Source organism: Physella acuta, unplaced genomic scaffold (assembly GCF_028476545.2).
Source record: "Physella acuta isolate Inbredline_101_S28 unplaced genomic scaffold, ASM2847654v3 ptg000067l, whole genome shotgun sequence".
Lineage (NCBI taxonomy): Eukaryota > Metazoa > Mollusca > Gastropoda > Physidae > Physella > Physella acuta.
The window spans coordinates 400768-424999 of NW_026731587.1; the positions used below are offsets into that span (position 1 = coordinate 400768).

General features: G+C 36.7%; 2 protein-coding genes across 6 annotated transcripts in view; both read left to right on the plus strand.

Annotated features, from left to right (window-relative positions):
• LOC131951834 (protocadherin Fat 3) overlaps window positions 1-2163 on the plus strand; it is a 47079-nt gene extending 44916 nt beyond the window's left edge. For all 5 annotated transcript variants that reach the window (XM_059314248.1, XM_059314236.1, XM_059314245.1 and 2 more), the window contains exons 18-20: window positions 797-826; window positions 947-1014; window positions 1167-2163. In XM_059314248.1, the coding sequence (XP_059170231.1) occupies window positions 797-826; window positions 947-1014; window positions 1167-1216 (148 nt within the window). In that variant the 3' untranslated portion in view covers window positions 1217-2163. The remainder of the gene's footprint in view (window positions 1-796; window positions 827-946; window positions 1015-1166) is intronic.
• A 6798-nt stretch (window positions 2164-8961) lies between these two features.
• LOC131951954 (failed axon connections homolog) lies at window positions 8962-24036 on the plus strand. The gene is made up of 7 exons (XM_059314427.1): window positions 8962-9080; window positions 12683-13305; window positions 13563-13695; window positions 14824-15020; window positions 18924-19120; window positions 23096-23221; window positions 23424-24036. The coding sequence occupies exons 2-7, from the start codon at window positions 13199-13201 to the stop codon at window positions 23510-23512; spliced, it is 849 nt and encodes a 282-aa protein (XP_059170410.1). The 5' UTR covers window positions 8962-9080; window positions 12683-13198; the 3' UTR covers window positions 23513-24036.
• Window positions 24037-24232: the final 196 nt, after the last annotated feature.

The window sequence follows — 24232 nt, forward strand, 5'->3', positions numbered from 1 at the left end:
TGGTCTGTTAGATCTGGTCTGTTAGATCTGGTCTGTTAGATCTGGTCTGTTAGATCTGGTCTGTTAAATCTGGTCTGTTAAAGTCTGTTAGATCTGGTCTGTTAGATCTGGTCTGTTAGATCTGGTCTGTTAGATCTAGTCTGTTAGATCTGGTCTGTTAGATCTGGTCTGTTAAAGTCTGTTAGATCTGGTCTGTTAGATCTGGTCTGTTAGATCTGGTCTGTTAGATCTGGTCTGTTAGATCTGGTCTGTTAAAGTCTGTTAGATCTGGTCAGTTAAAGTCTGTTAGATCTGGTCTGTTAGATCTGGTCTGTTAGATCTGGTCTGTTAGATCTGGTCTGATAGATCTGGTCTGTTAGATCTGGTCTGTTAAAGTCTGTTAGATCTGGTCTGTTAGATCTGGTCTGTTAGATCTGGTCTGTTAGATCTGGTCTGATAGATCTGGTCTGTTAGATCTGGTCTGTTAGATCTGGTCTGATAGATCTGGTCTGTTAGATCTGGTCTGTTAAAGTCTGTTAGATCTGGTCTGTTAGATCTGGTCTGTTAGATCTGGTCTGTTAGATCTGGTCAGTTAAAGTGTGTTAGATCTGGTCTGTTAGATCTGGTCTGTTAGATCTGGTCTGTTAGATCTGGTCTGTTAAAGTCTGTTAGATCTGGTCTGTTAGATCTGGTCTGTTAGATCTGGTCTGTTAGATCAGGTCTGTTAGATTTGATGTGTAATTTAGTTCAAAGGGTTTTGTTTGTTTTTTCATTTTTTGTAATGCTACACTTTTTACTGGTTGTTACTATTTTTCAGAAATTCAACGGATCAATTGGAACAAATTAGGTAGGCTTGTTTCTTCTTTTAAGAATATCTTTCTATAATTCTTTTCGATATTTTAAAAATCTTTTCTTGTGTCACTGAAGCTGTTGATACATTTGAGCAACAAATCTGACTTTCTCACAGACCAGAACAAAGGACTGTACCCTCCCCGCCGCTAGATCACAGTTGGACTCCCCAGGCCTGGCCATTAAGTAGGTCAATTCTATTTTAGTTTTTGTCGTTTTTTTTTTTACTCTGAAGCAGAAAAGTATGTAAAGAAGATTTCCGGTGAAGCAATAGAGATAGATGCGAGCCAGTCTTCTCATTCTGTTTGATGCTAGAAATAATTTCCTCTTATTTACAGGCAACACAAGACCCATACCAGAGGGAACGCATTACTTCCACTACCACTAACGATGAAAATGTTGGAGTTTTTTAATTTTATTTTTTATCAACTTGAAAATATCTTTTTTTTTTAAATCTATTGCTTAAAACATTAGACAACTCTTGTTTTATCTATTGGAAAATGTCTTTTTTTTTAAATCTATAACTTAAAACATTAGACAACTCTTCATAAATTAACCCCTATAAAACATCAGGTAGATAGACCACACAACATACTCCACATTAACCTGATAGGGTGAACTTGAAATATTGCACAGGTCCAAAGACCAAACTAGTCTGATTACACAAAGTTACAATGCTGAACGTTTTGTAAGGGATGTATTTTATTCGCGCACACAAACAACACATGTAAACACATTAATTAGAGACAACATACTCAAGATAACATTTTCAAGAACAAAAACACACATGTAGACAAACTAAAAAGAATTGAAACAACCATTGGCAAACCAGCAATAATAACTAAATGTATATTTCAAATGTATTGACAAAAAAACGACAACACAAATAAGTAGGTAAAATGTAAGTAAAAGATATTATGATTGTTAAACATTTATTTTATCACAACTAAAGATCGAAGGTTGAACAATGCAAACAAAAAATTCTGTCCTCGACCATTGAAAGGAAAGCATTAAAAAAAAGCAACTAAAATCTTTTGGCTTTGAGTGTTGATCACACATTTTGATAAAAATTTAAAAAAAAAAAACTTTTCCAACAAACAAATATTTTAAAACTCTGAGGAAATAAATGTGTAAATCATAAAAATGAAAAGCTTTTAATTAATTGCATTGAAAATATATGTTTTAATTGTTTAAAAATCTATGCATGTACATAAAATGCAAATGTCCAGTTTAATATTAGTTAAACCTGAAATTTAAAACTGTTAATTACTTCTAAAACTTTGAGCAGAGAAATCCCAAACGATTATAAAAAGATATTAAACATTTTTTATTGAGCCTGACAATTGTTGGCGTTAGCTGAAATGTATTTTGAATGATTGGTAAAAAGTCTCGAGTTCTGTAAGACACCCTGATTTCACTCAGCCCCGCCCGTACTATATCTCATATGCCAAAAATACAGAAATAGATAGACTCTACTTTATCTGCTTTATCAACCACCAGGTCCAAAACTTAACGTAAAATAACCAATAGAAAGGTTAGGTTAGGCTTGCCTCTTGCCCCCCCCCCCCCCTCCTGGAACATAGGCCACTAGAAATAAAACTGTTATTTCATTCTACTGGGCAAGGGGGTCGTCCATAAATGACGTCACACTCGTAGGGGGAGGGGGGGGGGGGGGGGTTCCGTAATTTTGTGACGGTGTGTGTGATGAGGAGGAGGGTGGGAGGGGGGGGGGGGGGTTTAGATGGTGCGACGTCACAATTTTTGCATTATAAAAAAACAATGTTAGAAAAAGAATTTTAGACTTTATTTCGCGTTTTAGAAACCTGTTTTAATAAATTGTAATAGGAATTCATAAAAATACTATATTTTGACAAAGTTTAGACAAGATTTTGGAAAAAATATCGATGTTTAAAAAAAAAATTCAACTGCAATTTTGAGGGGGTTGTAGGCTGAGGTGAGACGTCGTGTTAGGGGGGGGGTCTGGCTTTTTGTGATGATGTGTGACGGAGTGGAGAGGGAAGGTAAAATTCGTCAAAAAAACGTGACGTCATTTATAGATGACCCCCAATGCTGTATATTTTAGACTCGATATCTTGTAACTGGATTAATTTGAAACAAATGTACGAAAATCAACGATCGTGAACGATTTGTTTTAAGCTCATCTTAATGATTTCAACAAAATTAGTAAATATTGATTAGGGATAGATTTTGAAATAGATTTAAGTTAGCTATAGGGATTGGAATCGTTTTCACTTTATTTTATACCGAGTATAGAGGAAGTATTGTAATCGTGCAAACATTCGAAATTGAGATTTTTACAAATATTGACGTTTTAGACCTCCCTGAGTCGAGGAAACTTAATTTTTAAATCTTGTCTGTATGTGTGTGTGTGTGTGTGCGTGCACGTGTGTGTGTGTGTGTGAGAGAGAGAGAGAGAGAGGGAACACGATAACTTGAGTACCGTTACAGATGGATTGATCAAATTTCTTATATAAGCATTACACAGAATTTGTAGTTGTGTGTCGGCTTTTCAGCGATTCCCGGTAACCGGAAGTGGAATTTATTCTACCTTTGTTTTTTTCAAAAGCCTATAACATGATTTCTGTTTTAGATAGATAGACGAAATTTCACATATTAGTAATTGATTTCTCTGCCTTGTTTCAAATTTTAAGAAATTACCGGTTACCGATATCGTCGCACATCCGTATAATGAAGTGCTTGGGTCAAACAATCTGTGTCAGATATGTGAAATGTACTGATATTACCCAGGGTAATATTTTTGGTGTTTTAAAATATATTTAAAAATAAACATGGAAATTCCCTTTAGAAGCTCATATGCCCTTTCGGGTGCAGGGGGGGGGGGTCAGAATCAGGGTTCGAATATATTACTGCTGTAGTTTAAAATATATATACTTATTTATTTAAATATTTTCTTTGGTTCAGGTGTGCTAAATGGGATTATATTAGATCGAGTGTTGCTTCGTGGTTGGTATGTGGGAATGGGGAAAGGTGTGTATTTTGTGGGATGAGAGACAGGTTGTGAGTCGTTGGGTTTTTTGGGTGGTATGTAGGTTTCGATATGGGGTATAGTGGGGAGGGCGTCTCATGGGGGATAGTGGGGAGGGCGTCTTATGGGGGATAGTGGGGAGGGCGTCTTATGGGGGATAGTGGGGATAGTGGGGAGGGCGTCTTATGGGGGTGTTGTGGGGTTTGGTCAGTGTGTAGTGCTGTGTGTGATACGGAGAGTGGTGTATGATACGGAGAGTGGTGTATGATACGGAGAGTGGTGTGTGATACGGAGAGTGATGTGTGATACTGAGAGTGGTGTATGATACGGAGAGTGGTGTGTGATACGGAGAGTGGTGTGTGATACTGAGAGTGGTGTATGATACGGAGAGTGGTGTATGATACGGAGAGTGGTGTGTGATACGGAGAGTGATGTGTGATACTGAGAGTGGTGTATGATACGGAGAGTGGTGTGTGATACGGAGAGTGGTGTGTGATACGGAGAGTGGTGTATGATACGGAGAGTGGTGTGTGATACGGAGAGTGGTGTGTGATACGGAGAGTTGTATGAAATGAGTAATTGAGTTTGGATTGTGGAGTTAGTGGGATGAGGCGTAGGTTTCAATTTGTGGGTTTATGGGTTTTAATATTCGGGACAGTGTGGGACGTCACATTGGTCATGGGGCGGGGTGGGGATGGAGTGTAAAACGAGGAGTGTAGGGATTTCATTTGGGTTGCGGTACGGTACGGTGTAGTGTATCCGCTTCAGGTGTTCTTTTATCTACATTCGTGTCAATTACAACAACGACAAAGAAATAGTCATTTATCATTTCGCAAAGGCAGTAATTATTAAAAATGAATTTTTTAAAAATAACAAAAAAAAAACGTTTGCTTTGTGTATATATATATATATATATATACATATATATATATATATACATATATATATATATATATATATATATATATATATATATATATATATATATATATATATATATATGTATAAACAAATGCACTAAAAGAAGGCTGAAAGTTCAAAAACCATACATATATTTGTCTGCATCAGATATGATTTTGTCGGTTCAATGTAAATGTAGTCCACAAAAAATATTTGAATTGGTGTGGCCTCACTATCACGTGCCAGATCTAGTCACTACGATGATTGAATGCTTGAGGATTAGATACCCAGCATTCAGTCAGGGGTGAAGGGTCAAGTAGTCTCCAGACAAAAGTAGCAAAATCTTGTTGGCCCACTTCCCATCCACACGTGTTAGAGTTAGGGTTGATAATGACAACCGATATTTACAATAACAAATAACGTTTACAATGTTAACTGATGTTCATAAAGTATGCCAGGTAATAGACAAAGCTTTCACCGTGTGCACTAAAAAATTATTTTAAGATTCGTAATTTTTTTTTTTTTAAAGACACTCTTTGATTGCTTTTTCTATTTTTTTCTGTTGGTGTTGTTTTGTGTCTGAGTGTGTGTATTAAAACAGAATGTATTTTTAAATAAACCGGGAGTGATCTCCCCTAAACTTACTCGAATATTCTTATATGAAATAACAGGCGATGGCAACTCGGGATATAGACATGATTTTTAATCCATTTTAAATACTTAAACTTTTTAAAATAGAATAAAATCTCGTCGAAAAAAGAATTGCACACCAAGTGAACGCCAAATAAAATGTGCATAGTAGTGTTTGATTTTTTTAGTACTTAATAAATTTATATGCGTTCTTTGAGAAATCGGAAATAGCAAAAATTGCTACTTTCGGTCAACGGAAATTACTCAAAATTTGACAGAAGGCAGAGAATTAGATGTTTTACTTACATGTCAGATTTCATTTATCTATCTGAAATAGTACTCAAGTTATAGGCTTTTGAAAAATTGAAAGTAGAAAAAGCTCCACTTCTTTTATCGGAAATCGCTCAAAAGTTGATACGGATCTACGATTTCGATGTAATACTTATTTATGAAATTTCATCAACCTAGCTGTAACGGTACTCAAGTTATCGTGTTTACATACGCACACGCACACACACAGAGACACACACACAGACACACACACACATACACACACAGAGACATACGGACAAGATTGCAAAATTATGTTTTTCAGTCTCAGGGAGCTGTAAAACGTCGAGCTTTGCAAAAATCTTGATTTTTTTTTTGCACGATTACAAGACTTCCTCTATACATCGTATAAACGTGAAAGTAAAAAAATCACATGACAATGAGTTTTTTTATTTAAGGCGCCCCCCCCCCCCCCCTAAAAATCAAGGGCCCCGTCTGCTGCCTGCTCAGCTTCTCGCTTAGTCCGCCACTGCCGTAAAACACAATATCGTTGTAATAAAAGTGGGTTGAAAATTCGTTTCAAGAATCGCCACAAACAGAAAGAACAACAGATTGACACACAAGCATTGTAACTTAAACTACTGCATCTACAAAGCGTATTAAAACGGTCTCAACTCCCCCCCCCCCCAATCTCATACCCTTCTGAGGTCAAGTCAATATTAAAAGTTCGGTGTCACAACGTTCGTGAAGAGTTGTGTAACATTGACAAGTGCTAGGTCGTTTATTGACATTCGTTTCCACTTGTATCCGCTTGTAGTGGTCATAGGAGAATGAAAGTGAAATATTCGTGGTTCTAGTCCTACAAGCTGGCTTGCTGTTGGTAGAAGTTTATTTGTAATTGCTAGCTTGGTAACCCTTACCCAAGGTTGGGTTAATTATATTTTGTCAATTATTTTGTTAATGAAATTTATATTGTTTAAACTGTTTTTAAAAAACCAAGCGGTGGAAGTTCTGGGGAAAGGACAGCTTAAATCTGGTTAAACGTCAAAAAACCTTTCGTAGTTGTGCAAGAAATATAATGTACAAACTCTGCAAATAGCAAAGGTTTCCATTCTACGTCGCGACATTGAATCTATAAATAGACGTCTAGGCTGTTTGACCTTTTCCCCTTCCTGAATACATTGAAACCAAAGCAACCATTCAGATAAGCATAACCGTGTGTTTATAGATTTTATGGGTTAGGCATGGGCTATTAGGTGTAAGGGGCTAGGTCTAGGGGCTAGAGGTTAGAAGATACGTATTGTGTAAGTGGTTAGGGGTAAGGGGGTAAGATATTAGCAGTTACGGGTTAGTGTTAGGGGTTAGAGTTAGGCAGAGCGTAGCGGGGGGGGGGAGGGGCGTCAGGACAGCACTGGATGACACCATTGGGGGGGGGTGACACAAGACGAAAAAAGCAATATAAAAAATATTCCAGTTAAATACATGATTAATTAAAAAGTCTTTTATTTAAGAGAAACATTGACTAATCCCGACAAGTGGGGGGGGGGGGGGGGGGGGGAGTGACACCATGTAACCATGACGTAAACCTGCTAACGATATAGAAAACAACACTACACCCAGCTGTATTTATAACCGACTATACATGAAAATCATTAGTTCTATATGTGGATATCTTTAGTATTATCTGTTGACATCGTTAGTATTATCTGTGCAAATTTTTAATCTATCACCGGTACAGAGGGGGGGGGGGGGGTGACACCAACTAAACGTTGCAAAATTTGCCTGCGGATAAAATGTTTTCTTGAGAATTGTAATAATTGACACGTCAAGCACCGTCTATGGTGGGGTTGGGGGTGACACAAAATTTAATAATTTAATACAAATGCAATGTGCACCATTAGGTGCATCACCGGGTGACATCCGACCGACCGACGCCACTGGGGTTAGGTATTATGAGTAAGAGGTTAGGGGTTAGGGGTAGCGGGAAAGTCGTTAGGTATTTGGAGTTTAGGTTTAAGAGGCTTGGGATTGTGGGTTAGGGGTAAGCAAGAAGGGATTAGGGATAATGGATAAGGAGTTAAGGTTAGGTGTTTACGGTTAGGAGTTAAGAATTAAGGATTATGAGTTAGGGGTTAAGAATTAGGGTGAAGGGTAGAACGTTAAAATAAACGAAATAAGTATCTTTTGTATCTACTGGTTGTGTAGGCCTTTCAATATTTACTTCTGACATTTTTTTATGATGAATATATATATATATATATATATATATATATATATATATATATATATATATATATATATATATGTATATATATATATATATATATATATATATATATATATATATATATATATATATATATATATATATATATATATATTGGAACTCTTTTGTTTTTGCCCACACAAGCTTTAACGCCATGTTTGCCAAATAAGGAAATCAGTCAACAAATAGGGAAATGGTAGGGTTACTGGTGCATTTTATGTTCAATCCTACAAGAGAAATTCTCACCAAAATGTCTACTGCTGATATATATATATATATATATATATATATATATATATATATATATATATATATATATATATATATATATATATATATATATATATATATATATATATAATATATATATATATATATATATATATATATATATATATATATATATATATATATATATATATATATATATATATATATATATATATATATATATATATATATATATATATATATATATATATATGTACATATTATATATATATATATATATATTAGCCTAAACACGTAGTAGGTATAGGTATAGGTGTGAGTGTGTCTGTGGGTGGGGTGTGTGTCGGGGTGCTGGTGTGAGTTTTCATTTGGGTATGAGTATTGAGTTTCACGTTTTTACATTTTTACGTTTATGTTTTCCGTTATTTTTTTTTTTAATTGGTGAAGTTGTAATATCAAGTTTCCATTGTGGTGTCGTAAATATCACGTTTTCATTGTGGTGTTGTAATTATCACGTTTTCATTGTGGTGTTGTAATTATCAAGTTTACGTCGTTTTCTCAACATCCTTGAATTGTCGACCTAAACATTAAAGTGTTACAAGTATTACTAGTTATTGTTTGAAATGGTATTATTGTTTCAATTTTACTTTACTTTAATTACTAGAGGTTGCTTGCTGGCTATGTAAAATGCACTTCTTTAATATAGCAGTCATAGTTTTGTGTACGCATTAGCTGGGTTAGTAGAAGGATATAAATAGTCTTAACCTGGTTTAATCCACAAGGGTTGGGAGATTTGAATGCAGCCACGGGCACACACACACACACGAGTGGGCAATCCCACACCTACAGACGCCTCTATATAAACAAATACAGCTGCATTCTTCACTTTCGTAACATTCTAGCCTAGCAGGTGACGGATGAAGGCTTGATGCAACCAACTTGTAGAGGGTAAGTTTTATTTTACTGTAAACTTTTCTTCAATGTTTAACATATCGACTGGTGAATCTCTCCAATTTCATCACTTGAAAAAGTAATTCAAGATTGAATAAAAACCTAGTGAATTACTATAAACAAACGTTTAATGAACAGAGACTGCATACTGCATAGTTTTTTAGCTTATTTCAAGGCAATTAAGTGGACTGTTCAAAATTGGGTATTTATAATAAATAAATACATTTCTAACTAAATAAATGTAAAGGCAAACGGGACAGACCCACTAGGGGTAAAAAGTGAGCGCTAAAATAATTTTGTATTAATTTCTTTCTTAAATTTCCTTTTTTTAAACCACGGTGGAGGCCGAGTTCCCTACACTCAGACATCTGCTGCTGTAGAAACATGTAGGCCACCTACATGACCATGCTTCTCTGTAGAGTCGATTAGGGTCTCAAAATTCATTGTAAATAAAACGGGAGTGATCTCCCCTAAACTATCTCGTGATCTCCATACCACAGTTTGGGGGGGGGGGGGGCACATCCTGTAAAATCTGTCTCAAGAAATGTAGAAGTTTGTGACCTAACCGCTCGTTTTTTAACAATACACAAAAATGTAAAAATCTATATAAGAATCTCTATTTAAGAATACACATAAAGGCAGAAGCGTAGCAACCCTTCCCGGCGCCCGTGGACAAACATATCGACTTGCACCCCCCCCCCTCTCAAAATTTCGATTTGCACCACCCCCCCCCCCCCTTAAACTTTCGATTTTGCACCCCCCTCAACCTTTCAATTTATTTTTCTAACCCATTTTGGCGCCCCCTAAGGTCGGCGCCCGGGGACATATGTCCCGTCCCCCGCCCCGTCCCCCCCCCCCCTCTCGCTACGCTACTGCATAAAAGTAATAATCTATATGAGAATCTCTATTTAAGAACACACATAAAGGTAATAATCTATATGAGAATCTTTATTTAAGATTACACATATAGGTAACAATCAGTGGCGTAGCGGGGGGGGGGGGCGCACCGGGTGACACAATTTAGGGGGATAACACCAAGGCAAAAAATAGCATAATATATAGAGAAAAAAATAATTCCACTTAAGTGATTAATTCGAGATTTAAATAGTCTTTTAAGAGCAAATTTGACAAATCCCGACAACGGTGGAGGGGGTGTAAATCGAAGGTTTGAGGGAGGGGGGGGGTGCAAATCGAAAATTGAAAGTTTGTCAACGGGCGCCGGGAAAGGTCGCTACGGCTCTGGGGGGTGACACCATTAACTGCCGCACCGGGTGACACCCGACCTCGCTACGCCACTGGTAACAATCTATGAGAATCTCTATCCTAATATATAAAAACCCCCGTGCGCACTTCTCTCTCTCTCTCTCTCTCTCTCTCTCTCTCTCTCTCTCTCCCTCCCTCTCTCTCTCTCTCTCTCTCTCTCTCTCTGTCCGCAAAATATTTTCGCCGGACATCACGTCAGAAACTGCAGCGATATATGGAGAACTTTATACGGACTTTTGTTGAAAATAATAGGTTAGATGTTTTAAATGTATAACCAAAATTTTAATTAAAGAAGAAAAATAAAAAATAAAGGCGTATTCGAATGTAGAAAAACAATTTTATTTATGCAACCGGAAAAGTGTTTAAACTTGGGACAAGAACGCATTTAACAATGACGTCGGTTATTGTTTACACTAAAAAAAAGAGCACGAAACTGATGACGTCATCTTCCAAGTTTAGAATAAAAAGAAATGAACTATTTCATTCAAATATGATTTAGAGCTATGTACGCTATAAAATGTATACAATACGATTTTCTCGGCCTAAACTTGAAAAAATTATTTTATCTATTTGGATTCTAGATCCAGAGATTCTAGATCTAGATTTAGACTCTATCTACTGTAGAATCTATTCCAAAAATAAATTTCTATAATAAACTTTTTCAGGACTTAAATATTTTATAGAAATCTTTGTTTGTTTAGCAATGAAACTGGCTAATTTTGGGTAAAAAAAATAATTTGAAAAAAATAGGCATATTCGCGTAAGTTATTTTTTAAAAACACTTCTTTTATTCTCCATATTTTAAAAGGTACCTAATTAGCTGAGATGATAGTGTACTAGCTGAGATGATAGTGTACTTGATACCACACAGGTGGTGCCGGATCGAGACACACCAAGTCAAACTTAATTTTTTTTATATGTGAATCTTCCTATTTTAGACTATAAAGAAAGGATCTACTTTGGAAATCTTTGTTTATCTATGCAATTTGCTAATCTCTATAATATATGAAGTAAAGTTGTCGGGTGCCCGACATCGGGCACTTCCCGGCGCCGCAGGCGCTTCAAATTTGGCAGGATCTTGCCTTGGGGCGACAGAACACGGGGGCCGGTGCCGGTTGGCCTAAGGGTCTACGATGAGGGGGTCAAAACAGACCTCGACTGACCGGCGCCTTATATGAGCTATAAATCGAAAAAAATTTGTCCACGTAGGAACCTCCTCATAACTCCTGAGGTCGTAGACCGACCCTCGGGCGAATTAATTAAGCATTCAAATTCTCAATGTTTTTGAAAGCCTAAGCGTAGCTTGGCAGCATGCCTAGTAAATATATAACAAGTAAGTTGTAGTTAGAGCCCTTGCATCAAGCGAATAGAACACGGGGGAAATGGCGAGAGACTGCGACTGACCAGCGCCTTCAATAAACTGTATATCGAAACAAAGTCAAAAATCCCTGATCATTTTTGAGGTCGTGGAAATGTATTAAACAGAGTCATCATTTCCCCACCGTTTCTGGTCTTTAAAAGTGTAATATTACACAGGTGAAACAGACATGTATTTTACAATAATTAGAAAGTGGCTTGTGTTACCTTTTTTGTGTGTTATTGTGTTTTATAATGTAACTTGCCGTCGGTTCCCGTTACACGTGAATTATAGTCCTGTATATTTTAATGTTATACTAGTTTGAGAAAATTATTTTATAAAATAGTTGTCGGTCAAAAACGCAATGTGCTTTACTGCACGTTGAACGGTATTAGTGACAAAGCAAAGAAATAACTAAATAGTCCGTATCGTTGAGTTTTCCATGTATCGCTGAAGATATTTTGCGGATAGAGTGAAAGAGAAGTGTGCACGTGGGTTTTATTATAATATGATTGAAAATCCGTGTAGGTTATTTGTATCGGTGGTTTCTTTTTTTCTTCTATTGTACTAGGGTTTATCTTTTTTTTTCACGGTAACATTTTTCTACATATTTTTGTCTAACAGACTGTGAGCACTAGATCTATGCGTTTATGTTTTCATTTAAGTTTGTGTTTATGTTCGAGTTTACTTTTGCATTATTTTGAGTTATTGTTTGCAATTAGGTCTGCGTTTGTATCCGTGTTTGTGTTTGCGTTTTCGTTTGTGTTTTCTTTAAGTTGTGGTTGGGGTTGTGTTAGCGTTTGCGTTTGTGTTTGCTTTTTTGTAAAAATAACAAAGTGCGGGATAAAATTTAAATACACCAAAAATGATATATGATACAATCGAATGTAACAGTGGTTAAGTTCCTACTTAGCCGTAAAATTTGGATATGTAATGGATGTATTTGGTTACAAAAACTATACGTTTCAATTCATTGCAGATTACTTCTTATGGCTAGAAATAAATCTACTGGATCTGCTGACATTTAACTACATCTACTAGTTGTATCTACTGGATCTGCTGGCATTTAACTACATCTACTAGTTGTATCTACTGGATCTACTGACATTTAACTACATCTACTAGTTGTATCTACTGGATCTACTGACATTTAACTACATCTACTAGTTGTATCTACTGGATCTGCTGGCATTTAACTACATCTACTAGTTGTATCTACTGGATCTGCTGACATTTAACTACATCTACTAGTTGTATCTACTGGAGCTGCTGACATTTAACTACATCTACTAGTTGTATCTACTGGATCTACTGACATTTAACTACATCTACTAGTTGTATCTACTGGATCTGCTGACATTTAACTACATCTACTAGTTGTATCTACTGGATCTACTGACATTTAACTACATCTACTAGTTGTATCTACTGGATCTGCTGACATTTAACTACATCTACTAGTTGTATCTACTGGAGCTTGTATTTGATTGCATCTATGGAGCTGACCATTCAACTGATATTGTTTGCAACGATCGCCCTAGTGGTCCTAATTGCAATCTTGATTGCTGTTGTTCATAAAGTTAAATCGCAAACAGTTGACAGGTAACCCTAAGTAATACATGTTAATGACGTGAAAAAACTTTGCAAAATATGTAAGGTTGTCCATGGTCCAGCAGTCTTAAAACTGGCAGGTGCAGACCAGTCCCCGTGGTTGAGGTGGCCGTAAACCAAGTCATGTGATAGCGTTTAGACCTGCCATGATGGTGGACCTAAGGTTTTACACATTCGTGCAACCATTATATTCGGCTTATCAAATATTTTATACATTTTTTTAAAGCCTTTGATTTTTTTATCTTCAGGTTCCTGGTGAAAAACCCACCAAAAGACACCGTGATCCTCCACCAATATGGCGCTTCTCCTACAGTACCTAGTATATCACCTTACGTCATCAAACTTGAAACATACCTCAAAGTGGCCAAAATTCCTTACGTTGTGAGTTAGGTTATGGTTCTAAGTAGTTTGAATACATTGAGAATTATTGCTTTCGTACAAAGATTTTTTTTATTTTCATTTTAACTGTCAGTGCTAATGAACAAAACATAAAATACTTAAGGGTCTTGCACTTACCATGTTATGTATCGCAAATAGAGTTTTAGCTTTTGATTAAAATCTTCAAGATATAGATGCATATATTTTACTTCATGGACGTTAAATAAGTTTTCTGAGTTATATTATTGTGTACATGTCTGTGTGTACATGTCTGTCTACACTCAACTCTGTAACTTCTGGATATGATACATCCGTTCACCCTTCACGTTTCCGTTCACTCTTGATATTTCCGGACACCCTTACAAGCACAATCCTAACATACCAGGAGCATGCGTCATCAAGTCCTGTTAACTATCATTGAGTGGCTAGCTGCAGCCTGCATGTAACGGGTCACCCATATATCACGCCCAGACAGAGGGATCCACACAAAAATCGACTTTTGTGGACGAGGGGGGGGGGGGGGAGGTCTAAAATCTGAAATTTTTGGGGACATCATAAAATGATGACCCCTAACTAATGAGAGAAGAGCATCTTTTTACTTTCTCGTATACAGAGTATAGAGGTAGCATTGTAATCGCGATGAATAATTAACAAATATATTGAGATTTTACCCTTTTTTGCCTCCCGTTTTTACGTCTTTCTGTGTATGTCTGTGTTTACGCACGATAACTTGAGTACTGTTTCAGTTAGGTTGAAGAACTTTATATTTTCATTGTTTTTTCAACTTAAGAATTATTTCTTGAAATCGGAAGTGGTACTTCCTCTATTTCCGATTTCTCAAAAGCCTATAACTAGAGTATCGTTTAAATTTAGTAGACAAAATTGCTAGGTACTCTTTCTGTTACGTAGAAGAAATTTCATATGTAAATATAAGATTATTTTTGTGAATTACTTTCAATTTTTGAGTGACCTCAAAGGTGAAGTGCACTTAACTCTGTTTAATGTTACTAAAATACCTACAATTTGATTACCGTTTCAGTTAGGTAGACGAAATTTCATGTATAGGTTTAAGATTTTATTCTCTTGAATATATTAAATTTTAATTTAATTTCCGGTAATATATTTGTTTAGAACCATTACGATCGTAAGCCAGGACCTAAAGGCAAACTTCCATGGATACAGTTCAATGAACACGTGATACCCGATACACACTTCATCATTCAGTTCTTGAACAAAAAGTTTCACATCGACCTGAATAAAAACCTGAGCAGAGAACAGTTAGCGATTGGTCACATGGCACGGAGGACAGTTGAAGAATCGCTTTACTGGTAAGATTTGCAGCAACGCTGATTTTATTTGATTTTTTTTATTGTTTCTATTTCTCCAATACGGAGTGGAAGTGCTTATATCGTTCAATGGTAGTCGTAAATTTATCTTATTATATTTATAAGATAGCGCGTCGCGTATTTTGTCTTCTGTTGAACGCCAAAAACACTGTGCCATGTATTGAAATCGTGCTAAAATAGACATTTTAAACCTTCATGACCAGAAAAGCAATTTTGTCTGTCGTTCATTCTGTTTATCTATATACTACTGAAACTCCTTTGTTTACATGTTTGTAATTTATTTTTTGTTTGTTTGTCTGTTTCGTTATATGAGAGTATCTGCACTATGTGTAGAGCTGTAAAATACATATTTAGGTAGAAAATAATGTTCTTTTTTACCAAACTGTTAATCACAAATTCATTTAAATACGTTAATCGATATATTCATTGGTAGAAATACCACATCTATATATATAATTCTCTTCTTGGCTGTAAGCGCGCTCCCTACCACCCCCACCCCTACATGGTCTGGTGAACTGTGGTTCACGCTAAATGTTTACAATCGTAGAGCCGGGCTTAGTGACGGCTATTAGGGGCAGATAATGTAGTTTCAAACGATTTTAAAGTTAGGGGAGGTAACTAAGAGGAGTTTGCTTTCAGGGGGGGGGGGGTGGTGTGGGGTAGAGGTTAGAGGGGGGGGGGGGGGTATCGTCCTAAACCATCTGATAGTGTTTTAGAGCAAATATTTTCAGTGGCAGCATTGGTACTGTCGAATTCAAAAATTATGAATTACTGAAAAGTAGAAAATAAAACAACTAAATAGCGGCGTGTGATACGCTGCGGGTCGGCTCGAATATAGATTTAAATTCAGACTCAAATCATTACGGACTTCTTTAAATGTGTATACATCAATTGTGTGACACCAAAAAAAGGCAAAGTAACTGGTAAACGGCACCCCGACCTTTCCAAATGGGAGGGGGGGGTGCATTTTCTTTGAAGCGAATAGCTATTTATAGGCCTAATTTGAGGAGGGGCGAAAAATTGATAGTCCTTCATGGGCAACTAACGACTTTGAATATTACCTTTTCTTTAGTTTATATAATATAATCAAAATTATTAATTATTAGGTACTTTTTTATTAGGCCTATAGCAATTACACATTTTTGCGCCCCCTATGGATGGCGCCCTATGCGACCGCCTAGTTCGCCTTATAGGTGCCCTCTGCAAGCCACTGCTCTTGAAACGTATAGGAATAAAAGGCAACTCACACCGAAAAATGATCTATAAGGCCGAACCAAAAATAATTAGTTAAAAAGAAAAACATACAACAATAAGTAATACACAATAAAAACACAATTAATATTTAAAAGTCTTTATTAAACTAATTTAGTTCGTAAATATCACATATCTTATAATTGAAAAATGCAATAAATCTATCGAGATCTAAATTCTAGAATCTAGATCTAGAATATCTAGGTCTACGAAAAAACAAGAAACTCTACTATCCCGCTAATATTGTAACCAATCAGATGTGCCTAGATTGCTGAGATGATAGTGTAATAGTTACCATGCGGGTGGTACGGGTTCAAGACTCATCACGTTTAGATCTGAACTAGACTACCCGTTATCTAGTTAGATAACTGTGATTTCGGGGGGTCATCCATAAATGACATCACGTCTGCCATCACTTTTCATCCCAAAATAACCAGACCCCCACATTCAAAAAGACGTTTTTTTATATTTTAAAAACTCTACTAAACTACTTCACCTGCCCAGTGCCCCGCCAAGTCTCAGACGTGTTTGTATTTAAAAAAAAAAAAGATTCCGGCCGAACATGGCTCTGACCACACTATCCCTTCATATGCTGAGAACATAGAAACAGGTGAACTCTACTTCACCTGCCATGTGCCCCGCGAGGTCCTGATAGTCAACCTTATCATTCACATGTAGGACTTAAGAAAAAAATAATTGAAAACATTGTTGTAAAAAGAAAATAAATCTTTTTACTATTACTAAAGTCATTGTTCTAAACTTTTATAATTAATGTGGTTAATTTACCTATGAATATATCAATAAATTAATTAACGGCTTTAAATTAGTTTGTAATTAACAGTGTGTTTAAGAAGGAACAATATTTACCACCCAAAATCCTATTTTACAGCTCTACACATAATGCAGATTCTCCCCAATAACAAATCAGAAAAACAAACAAACAAAAAAATGAGTTATGAAACGTCATTATTCAGTCAAAGTTAAGCCATTGTTCTAAAACTTTAAAATTAATGTGGTTAATCTACCTATGAATAAATCAATAAATTAATTAACGTCTTTAAATAAATTTGTGATTAACAGTCTGTCTTAAAACAAAATTTGTTCTCTACCTACATACTATTTTACAGCTCTCCACAATGAGTAGAACCATTTACAATAGTCAATCAGACAAACAAAAAAACAAACAAAAAAATAAATATTCAAACATGTAAACAAACTTGAGTTTTAGTAGTATACTAGACTACCCGTTATCTAGTTAGCTAACTGTGGGTTTCGGGGGTCATCCATAAATTACATCACGTCTGTCAGTAATCATCACAAAATAACCAGACCCCCACATTCAAAAAGACTTTTTTATCCTTTAAAAACACACTATCCATTCATATACTGACGTCACAGGTGACCTTTAAAAAGTTCTATTTAATTTTAATGACACCGACTTTACAATTTAGCCTTCATTCTCCAAAGCAAATTTTAAAATGCTTTTCTTGCATATCTGGCCCTGGCCACCTAAATGTTTATATAACGTGAAAACCCGCCATAAGTAAGTGTTGGAAAGTAATAAATACAGCAAACGGACGTATTGTTAAAGTTATAGCCGACAGAAAATTAGCTTTAGAACGCGTTAAACTTTGGAATGGGAACACAATCTTCTTCGATAAACGCCGCCATTTTATTGTACTAAAAAGTAAACAAAAAATGTGACGTCACTGTTCCGTCAAGTCTAGTCGTTTTTCTAATCTTTTAAAATTAATGTGGTTAATCTACCTATGAATAAATCAATAAATTAATTAACGTTTTTAAATAAATTTTTGATTAACAGTCTGTCTGAAAAAAATTTCTCTACCTACATACTATTTTACAGCTCTCCACATAGAGTAGAACCATTTACAATAGTCAATCAGACAAACAAAAAAAACAAATAAATATTTAAACATGTAAACAAGCTTGAGTTTTAGTAGTATATAGATAGATAGATGATAAAGTTGCCTATCGGGACTTGGCGGGACACGGGGCAGGTGAAGTAGAGTTCAACAGTTTCTTTGTCCTCAACATATGAAGGGATAGTGTGGTCAGACCCATGCTCAGCCAAAATAGGAGTTTTTAAAAGATAAAAACGTCTAATGTGTGACGTCTTTTCGAATGTGGGGTCTGGTTTCTTTGTGACGATAAGTGACAGACGTGGTGTCGTTTATGGATTACCCCCGAGACCCACAGTTATCCAAGGATAATGGGTAGTCTAGTGAATACGAAAACTTTAGTATTGTACTCTTTTTGCGGTTTCTCAAACTTCATCAGGAACATTGTGTTGTGTATGTGGACATGAAACTAATTAGAACATTGTGTTGTGTATGTGGACATGAAACTAATTAGAACATTGTGTTGTGTATGTGGACATGAAACTAATTAGAACGTTGTGTATGTGGACATGAAACTAATTAGAACGTTGTGTATGTGGACATGAAACTAATTAGAACATTGTGTTGTGTATGTGGACATGAAACTAATTAGAACGTTGTGTATGTGGACATGAAACTAATTAGAACATCTCTCAGCCATCTTTATGTCAACCATTTTGAAGCCAAGAAGATATACGCCTACCATTTTGATGCCTCTCGTGTGTTTATTCCACAGGATTATGCTGACCTTTCGTCTAGTGTTTGAGAAATGCGGCACCATCTACAAGAAACTTGGTCTACCCATGTTTTTCATCTGGTACATGCGCGCCACTGCTAAGGGCAGGCTTTTTTCTCATGGTATTTCCCGCCATTCTGAGGATGAGGTCAGACAGTTGATGGAAGATGACCTCAGTGCTATCTCGGCTATTTTAGGTCTCGCATCAGTCTTCTTTTTCATTATTTATTGATTTACAGGCCCAGTCACAAGACGTAGGGGTGGGGGGTGTGAAAAATAATTTTTCATTTACTGACAAATTAATACTTGATCCAGTTGAAAATCTTAAACAGCAGAAGGAGAGGGATGACACCAAACCAAAATGGCTTGTTGGAAGGTTTGTGGGACACTTTCATTTACAGCATCGGGTTATACCCGACAAAGTGACGCCATTCTACACACCGATAGGCAGATATATAAACATTAGCGTACCTGTTAAGCGCGTTGCTGTGATCTAGTTCTATGCAGTGAGTAACGCAACATTTTATAAGGGTTACATTAATACATTACATATTTAGACGTGTATATCGGAAGCCATTGGTTACAACATTACCGCAGGGGCTCCGAGTGCAACTCCTGGTTTGGTGTAGTCGTTAAATATATGACGTGCACTACTGTAGGAGAATCTTTAAAAAGAAATATAGCAGCTATAGTGTTCACATGGGAACCCTGGCTAGCAGTTTGACAGTTGAATGAAGTAGGACCCCTGACCTCATGTGCAGGACTCTTACCCAAAGCGCACTCTACTGCTGGAGCCACGCCACTCCGAAAATATTTTATTGAAGAAACCTCCCCAGGAGTATTCTAAATATGAAAGGTGTAGCAATGCATAATGAGACACATAGGCCTACACTCCTTTTAATATAGCTGATCCGTCCCGCGTTGCTGACGCAATATTTTTAGAGGACTTCAACAATGCGTTACTATTTAATGATGAATTTTTAGATGCGTGACCTTGTTTCTAAAAACTGAGCTATTTAAATGTAAACAATGCCGGCATTATGTTTCTTGGATCTTATTTGTCCCAGCTGACACCAGACGTTCAAATGGGCGCTGTATAAAAGCCTAGAGTGGACGTTAATCAGTTAGAACACACCTAGGCGACTGTTTAGATGTCGCAGGGCGCTCTTGGAAACTACTAGTTACACTGAAGGGGTGCCGGGTACGGCACTTACTTCGGTTAAATCATCTGTCTTGTGCCACCGTGTCTCTATTGTAGGGTGCTCTATAAAACGGATATAGGCTCAATAGTGCTCATGGTGGGAGCGCTAGAGGACGCTCCTGATTTGAGTTGATGAATGTTATAGTAACCCATCGTATCCAAAGTGTATCACACTCTTTAAATCAAACATACGGACCATAGTGTTCACGGTGGAGCCCGGGGCGCCAAATCGCAACCTAGTGGCTCACCGCCCCTCTGAAATTTTTTTTTTTTCGCAGAAACCTCTCAATTAGTACTCTCCACAACGTTCGAAAGTTGTTGTAATGCATAAATTACAACCATTAACAATCTCTATTTTTAGATGTGTTATTTTTATTACTACTAATTATATTTAGAACAGTAGGCTGTAGCCTTTTCCAGTTTTAGTTCTAGACTTTTTATGGACAAAAGGAAACAACAAGGTTAATTTATTTTGCGAAATAATCTAAGCATGGTTAATTCATTTGATTTTTTAAAATTAGATAATATTCCTTATTATTATTATGGAGCCCTTGGAAAATTGAATTTCGTTTTCACAGAAACCTTTCCGGGATTATTCTAATCAGCTCCCAAAAGTTTCATGGCGATCGGATGAACAATGTAGTAGTAGGAAGGCATAAAGGACAAACACACACACACACACACCTTCATTTGTATATACAGACTAGCGTGCCCGTCCCCGCGTGTTGTTACGGTTTCAAAAGAAGGTCTAACATAATATTTTAAGAGGGTTTCGTCTATGCGTTACATATTTTGACGTGTGACCTTGTTTCTAACACTGAGTTATTTAAATGTAAACGCATACCCTAACCCACCTCCCAAAGTTTCATCCTTCCTGTCTTAAAACGGCCTCGCGAAAATTCTGGTACTTCTAACCGATTAATTTCTCTGAAATTCAGCTCGATGGTCAAGACCCAACGACAATGCAATATGGTATTAAATTTGATTTAATTGGATGAATAATTAATTTTTATTAATTAATTACAATTTTCTGAAACTAGTAGCGGTCCTATCCTACTATCCAGCACTATTATATGCGCGTTATCATGTTCATTTGGTGCGCAATAGTTTTGTAATGCAACTCTATTCTATTAAACAATTTAAGAGGATTTCATCAGTGCGTTACCAATCCTATATTCTTAGATGTGTGACCTTGTTTTCTAACACTGCATTATTTAAATTTAAACAATATTGCGCTATATATCTTTGTCATATTTGTCGTGTTGTATAAAACCTTGAGTGTACCTTAACCACTCTCCGAAATAGTGGGTAGAACACACTTCGACGAACGCCCGGTAATATGGACGAAAAGGGCGCTCTCGGGAGCCTCCGGTTACAAAACCTCAGGGGCACTGCGTACGGCCCCTGGCTCGGTTTAATCATCGTATCAATATTGTAGGTTGCTCTTTAACACGATTGTAGGCGCCATAGCAATCACGGCTCCTGATTCAATTTAACAACCATAATGCAGGGGCGTAGCGTGGGGGGGGGCGGGGGGTGCGGACCGCACCGGGTGACACCATTTAGGGGGGTGACACCAAGGCAAAAAATAGCAAAATATATAGAGAAAAACTCGAGGGGGGGGGGGGTGCAAATCGAAAGTTTGAGGGGGGGGTGCAAATCGAAAACTTGAGGGGGGGGGTGCAAATCGAAAGTTTGAGGCGGGGGTGCAAATCGAAAACTTGAGGGGGGGGGGGTGCAAATCGAAAGTTTGAGGGGGGGGGTGCAAATCGAAAATTTGAAAGTTTGTCCCTGGGAAGGGTCTCTATGCCTCTGGGGGGGTGACACCATTAAGTGCCGCACCGGGTGACACCCGACCTCGCTACGCCACTGCCATAATGCCCCATCTTATCCATAGCCGATCGCATTGTTCAAAACGAACGTATGCGCCATAGCGCTAACGGGAATGACAGGGGCGCCGCATCAGCGAAATTGAATTTATTTTTTCAGTCACCTCCCCTGGAGTATTCTTATCAACTCCCCAGTTTCATGGTGATCGAATGAAGGGTGCAGTTATGCATCAAACAAACACAAATACTTTCATATATATATATATATATATATATATATATATATATATATATATATATATATATATATATATATATCAATATACTAGCTTATATCCGTGCTTCGCCACGGTGTGGATATAAATATTACCTCAGTTTACCGCGTTGGGCGCGGGTCACCGCATTGGGGCGGATATTCCTTCAGCGGTATCTGTAGCACTTAGGTGTGAATATGTATATTCACGAAAATTAAATTACGGTAAAAAAAAATAGAGAACCAACGCTCTCACGAACGTCCGCCTAGACATCTCTCCTCCCCGAACTCGCGGCGTAATTTAAACCCCCACCAAACAACACGTATATATATCTATCTATCTATCTATCTCTCTCTCTCTCTCTATATATATATATAGATAGATAGATAGATAGATAGATAGATAGATAGGATTAAAAAAAGAAACAGCTCCATTGTCTGATAAAGACGATTGTATGATTGCACCTGTAGAATGTTTTTGAGAAAGTCATCTAAAACTTTCACATCACCTACGTTTGACATTTTACCCAATTAAAAAACCAACGTAAAAAATATGCCATTTACCACCTGGTCTCATAGTTATTTCTATGAATTAGCCCAAGCTTCGAACATTTCTATGAATTAGCCCAAGCTTCGAACATTTCTATGAATCAGCCCAAGCTTCGAACATTTCTATGAATTAGCCCAAGCTTCGAACATTTCTATGAATTACCCCAAGCTTCGAACATTTCTATGAATTACCCCAAGCTTCGAACATTTCTATGAATTACCCCAAGCTTCGAACATTTCTTTGAATTAGCCCAAGCTTCGAACATTTCTATGAATTAGCCCAAGCTTCGAACATTTCTATGAATTACCTCATGCATTGAACATTTCTATACATCAACAGGCCAGAAGCGTTTTCTGTTTGGCAACTCAGTTGAAGATGTGACCGAGTTTGATTGCGCTGTGTTCGGTCAGCTTTGTCAGATGGTGTGGCAGATGCCAGACTGTCACGTAGAAGACGTTATTGCTGGTTGGTTTTGTTACATACTACCACATACATATACATTATGTTTATGGGTCCGCATTTGCAAGCCTATGTTTTGTTTGAAATTAACATTAAGAAATTATATTTTAACTGTACTTAGGTTTTTTATTATGTAAGACATGTTAGTTAAATCGATGTTGCTAAATAAAAACTAAAACAGGTGCTAATTTAATATTAATTTCACCAGGAAATTTTCCTAATCTGGTGGAATACTGTACAAGGATGAAGACAGAATTCTGGGCTGACTGGGAGCAGAGGTTGCTCAAGCAGCATTAACGGACCTTACAAATAACGTTAGCAGCGCATATCTCATAACCCTAAAACCGCCATTCATATTAGACCGCACATATTTTCATTCAAGTTATAAATTTACCACTTTATGTCTGATTTCACATCTATTTCTTTTAAAGTTCTAGGGAAAAGTGTGAAAATTTGGAGTTATGAAATTATTTTAGTTTCCAACCACCTAAGTTAGTGGATAATTTACTACTTTAATAAAGTTATCTTTCTGCAAATAAGCAATGTGTAGATAAGCATAGTCTAAAGGGTTTCAAGGTGGTAAACAGGTTACGTCATAAAATTATGTAAAATAATGTATAATAAACACTGTCCACTACAAGTGGACGCCAAACGTGCAATATAAACCTACGACATATGAACACTCGCTGTTTATCCGAATTATTTTCATTTTATAAATGCTTACACGTGTATGCCAAATTGGCTCTTTTTCAAAATAAATTACAGATTTTTACTGAACCAAAATTCACATGTTTGTGAAATAAAATAAATAAATAAAAATGTGCTATTAAAATTGTGTTGACTGCATCGAGTTTTCTTAAACAAAAAATTGAAGTGTAATGAGGTGTGGAGAGATGACTAGAATGAATGTAGTGAGGTGTGGAGAGATGACTAGAATAAATGTAGTGAGGTGTGGAGAGATGACTAGAATAAATGTAGTGAGGTGTGGAGAGATGACTAGAATAAATGTAGTGAGGT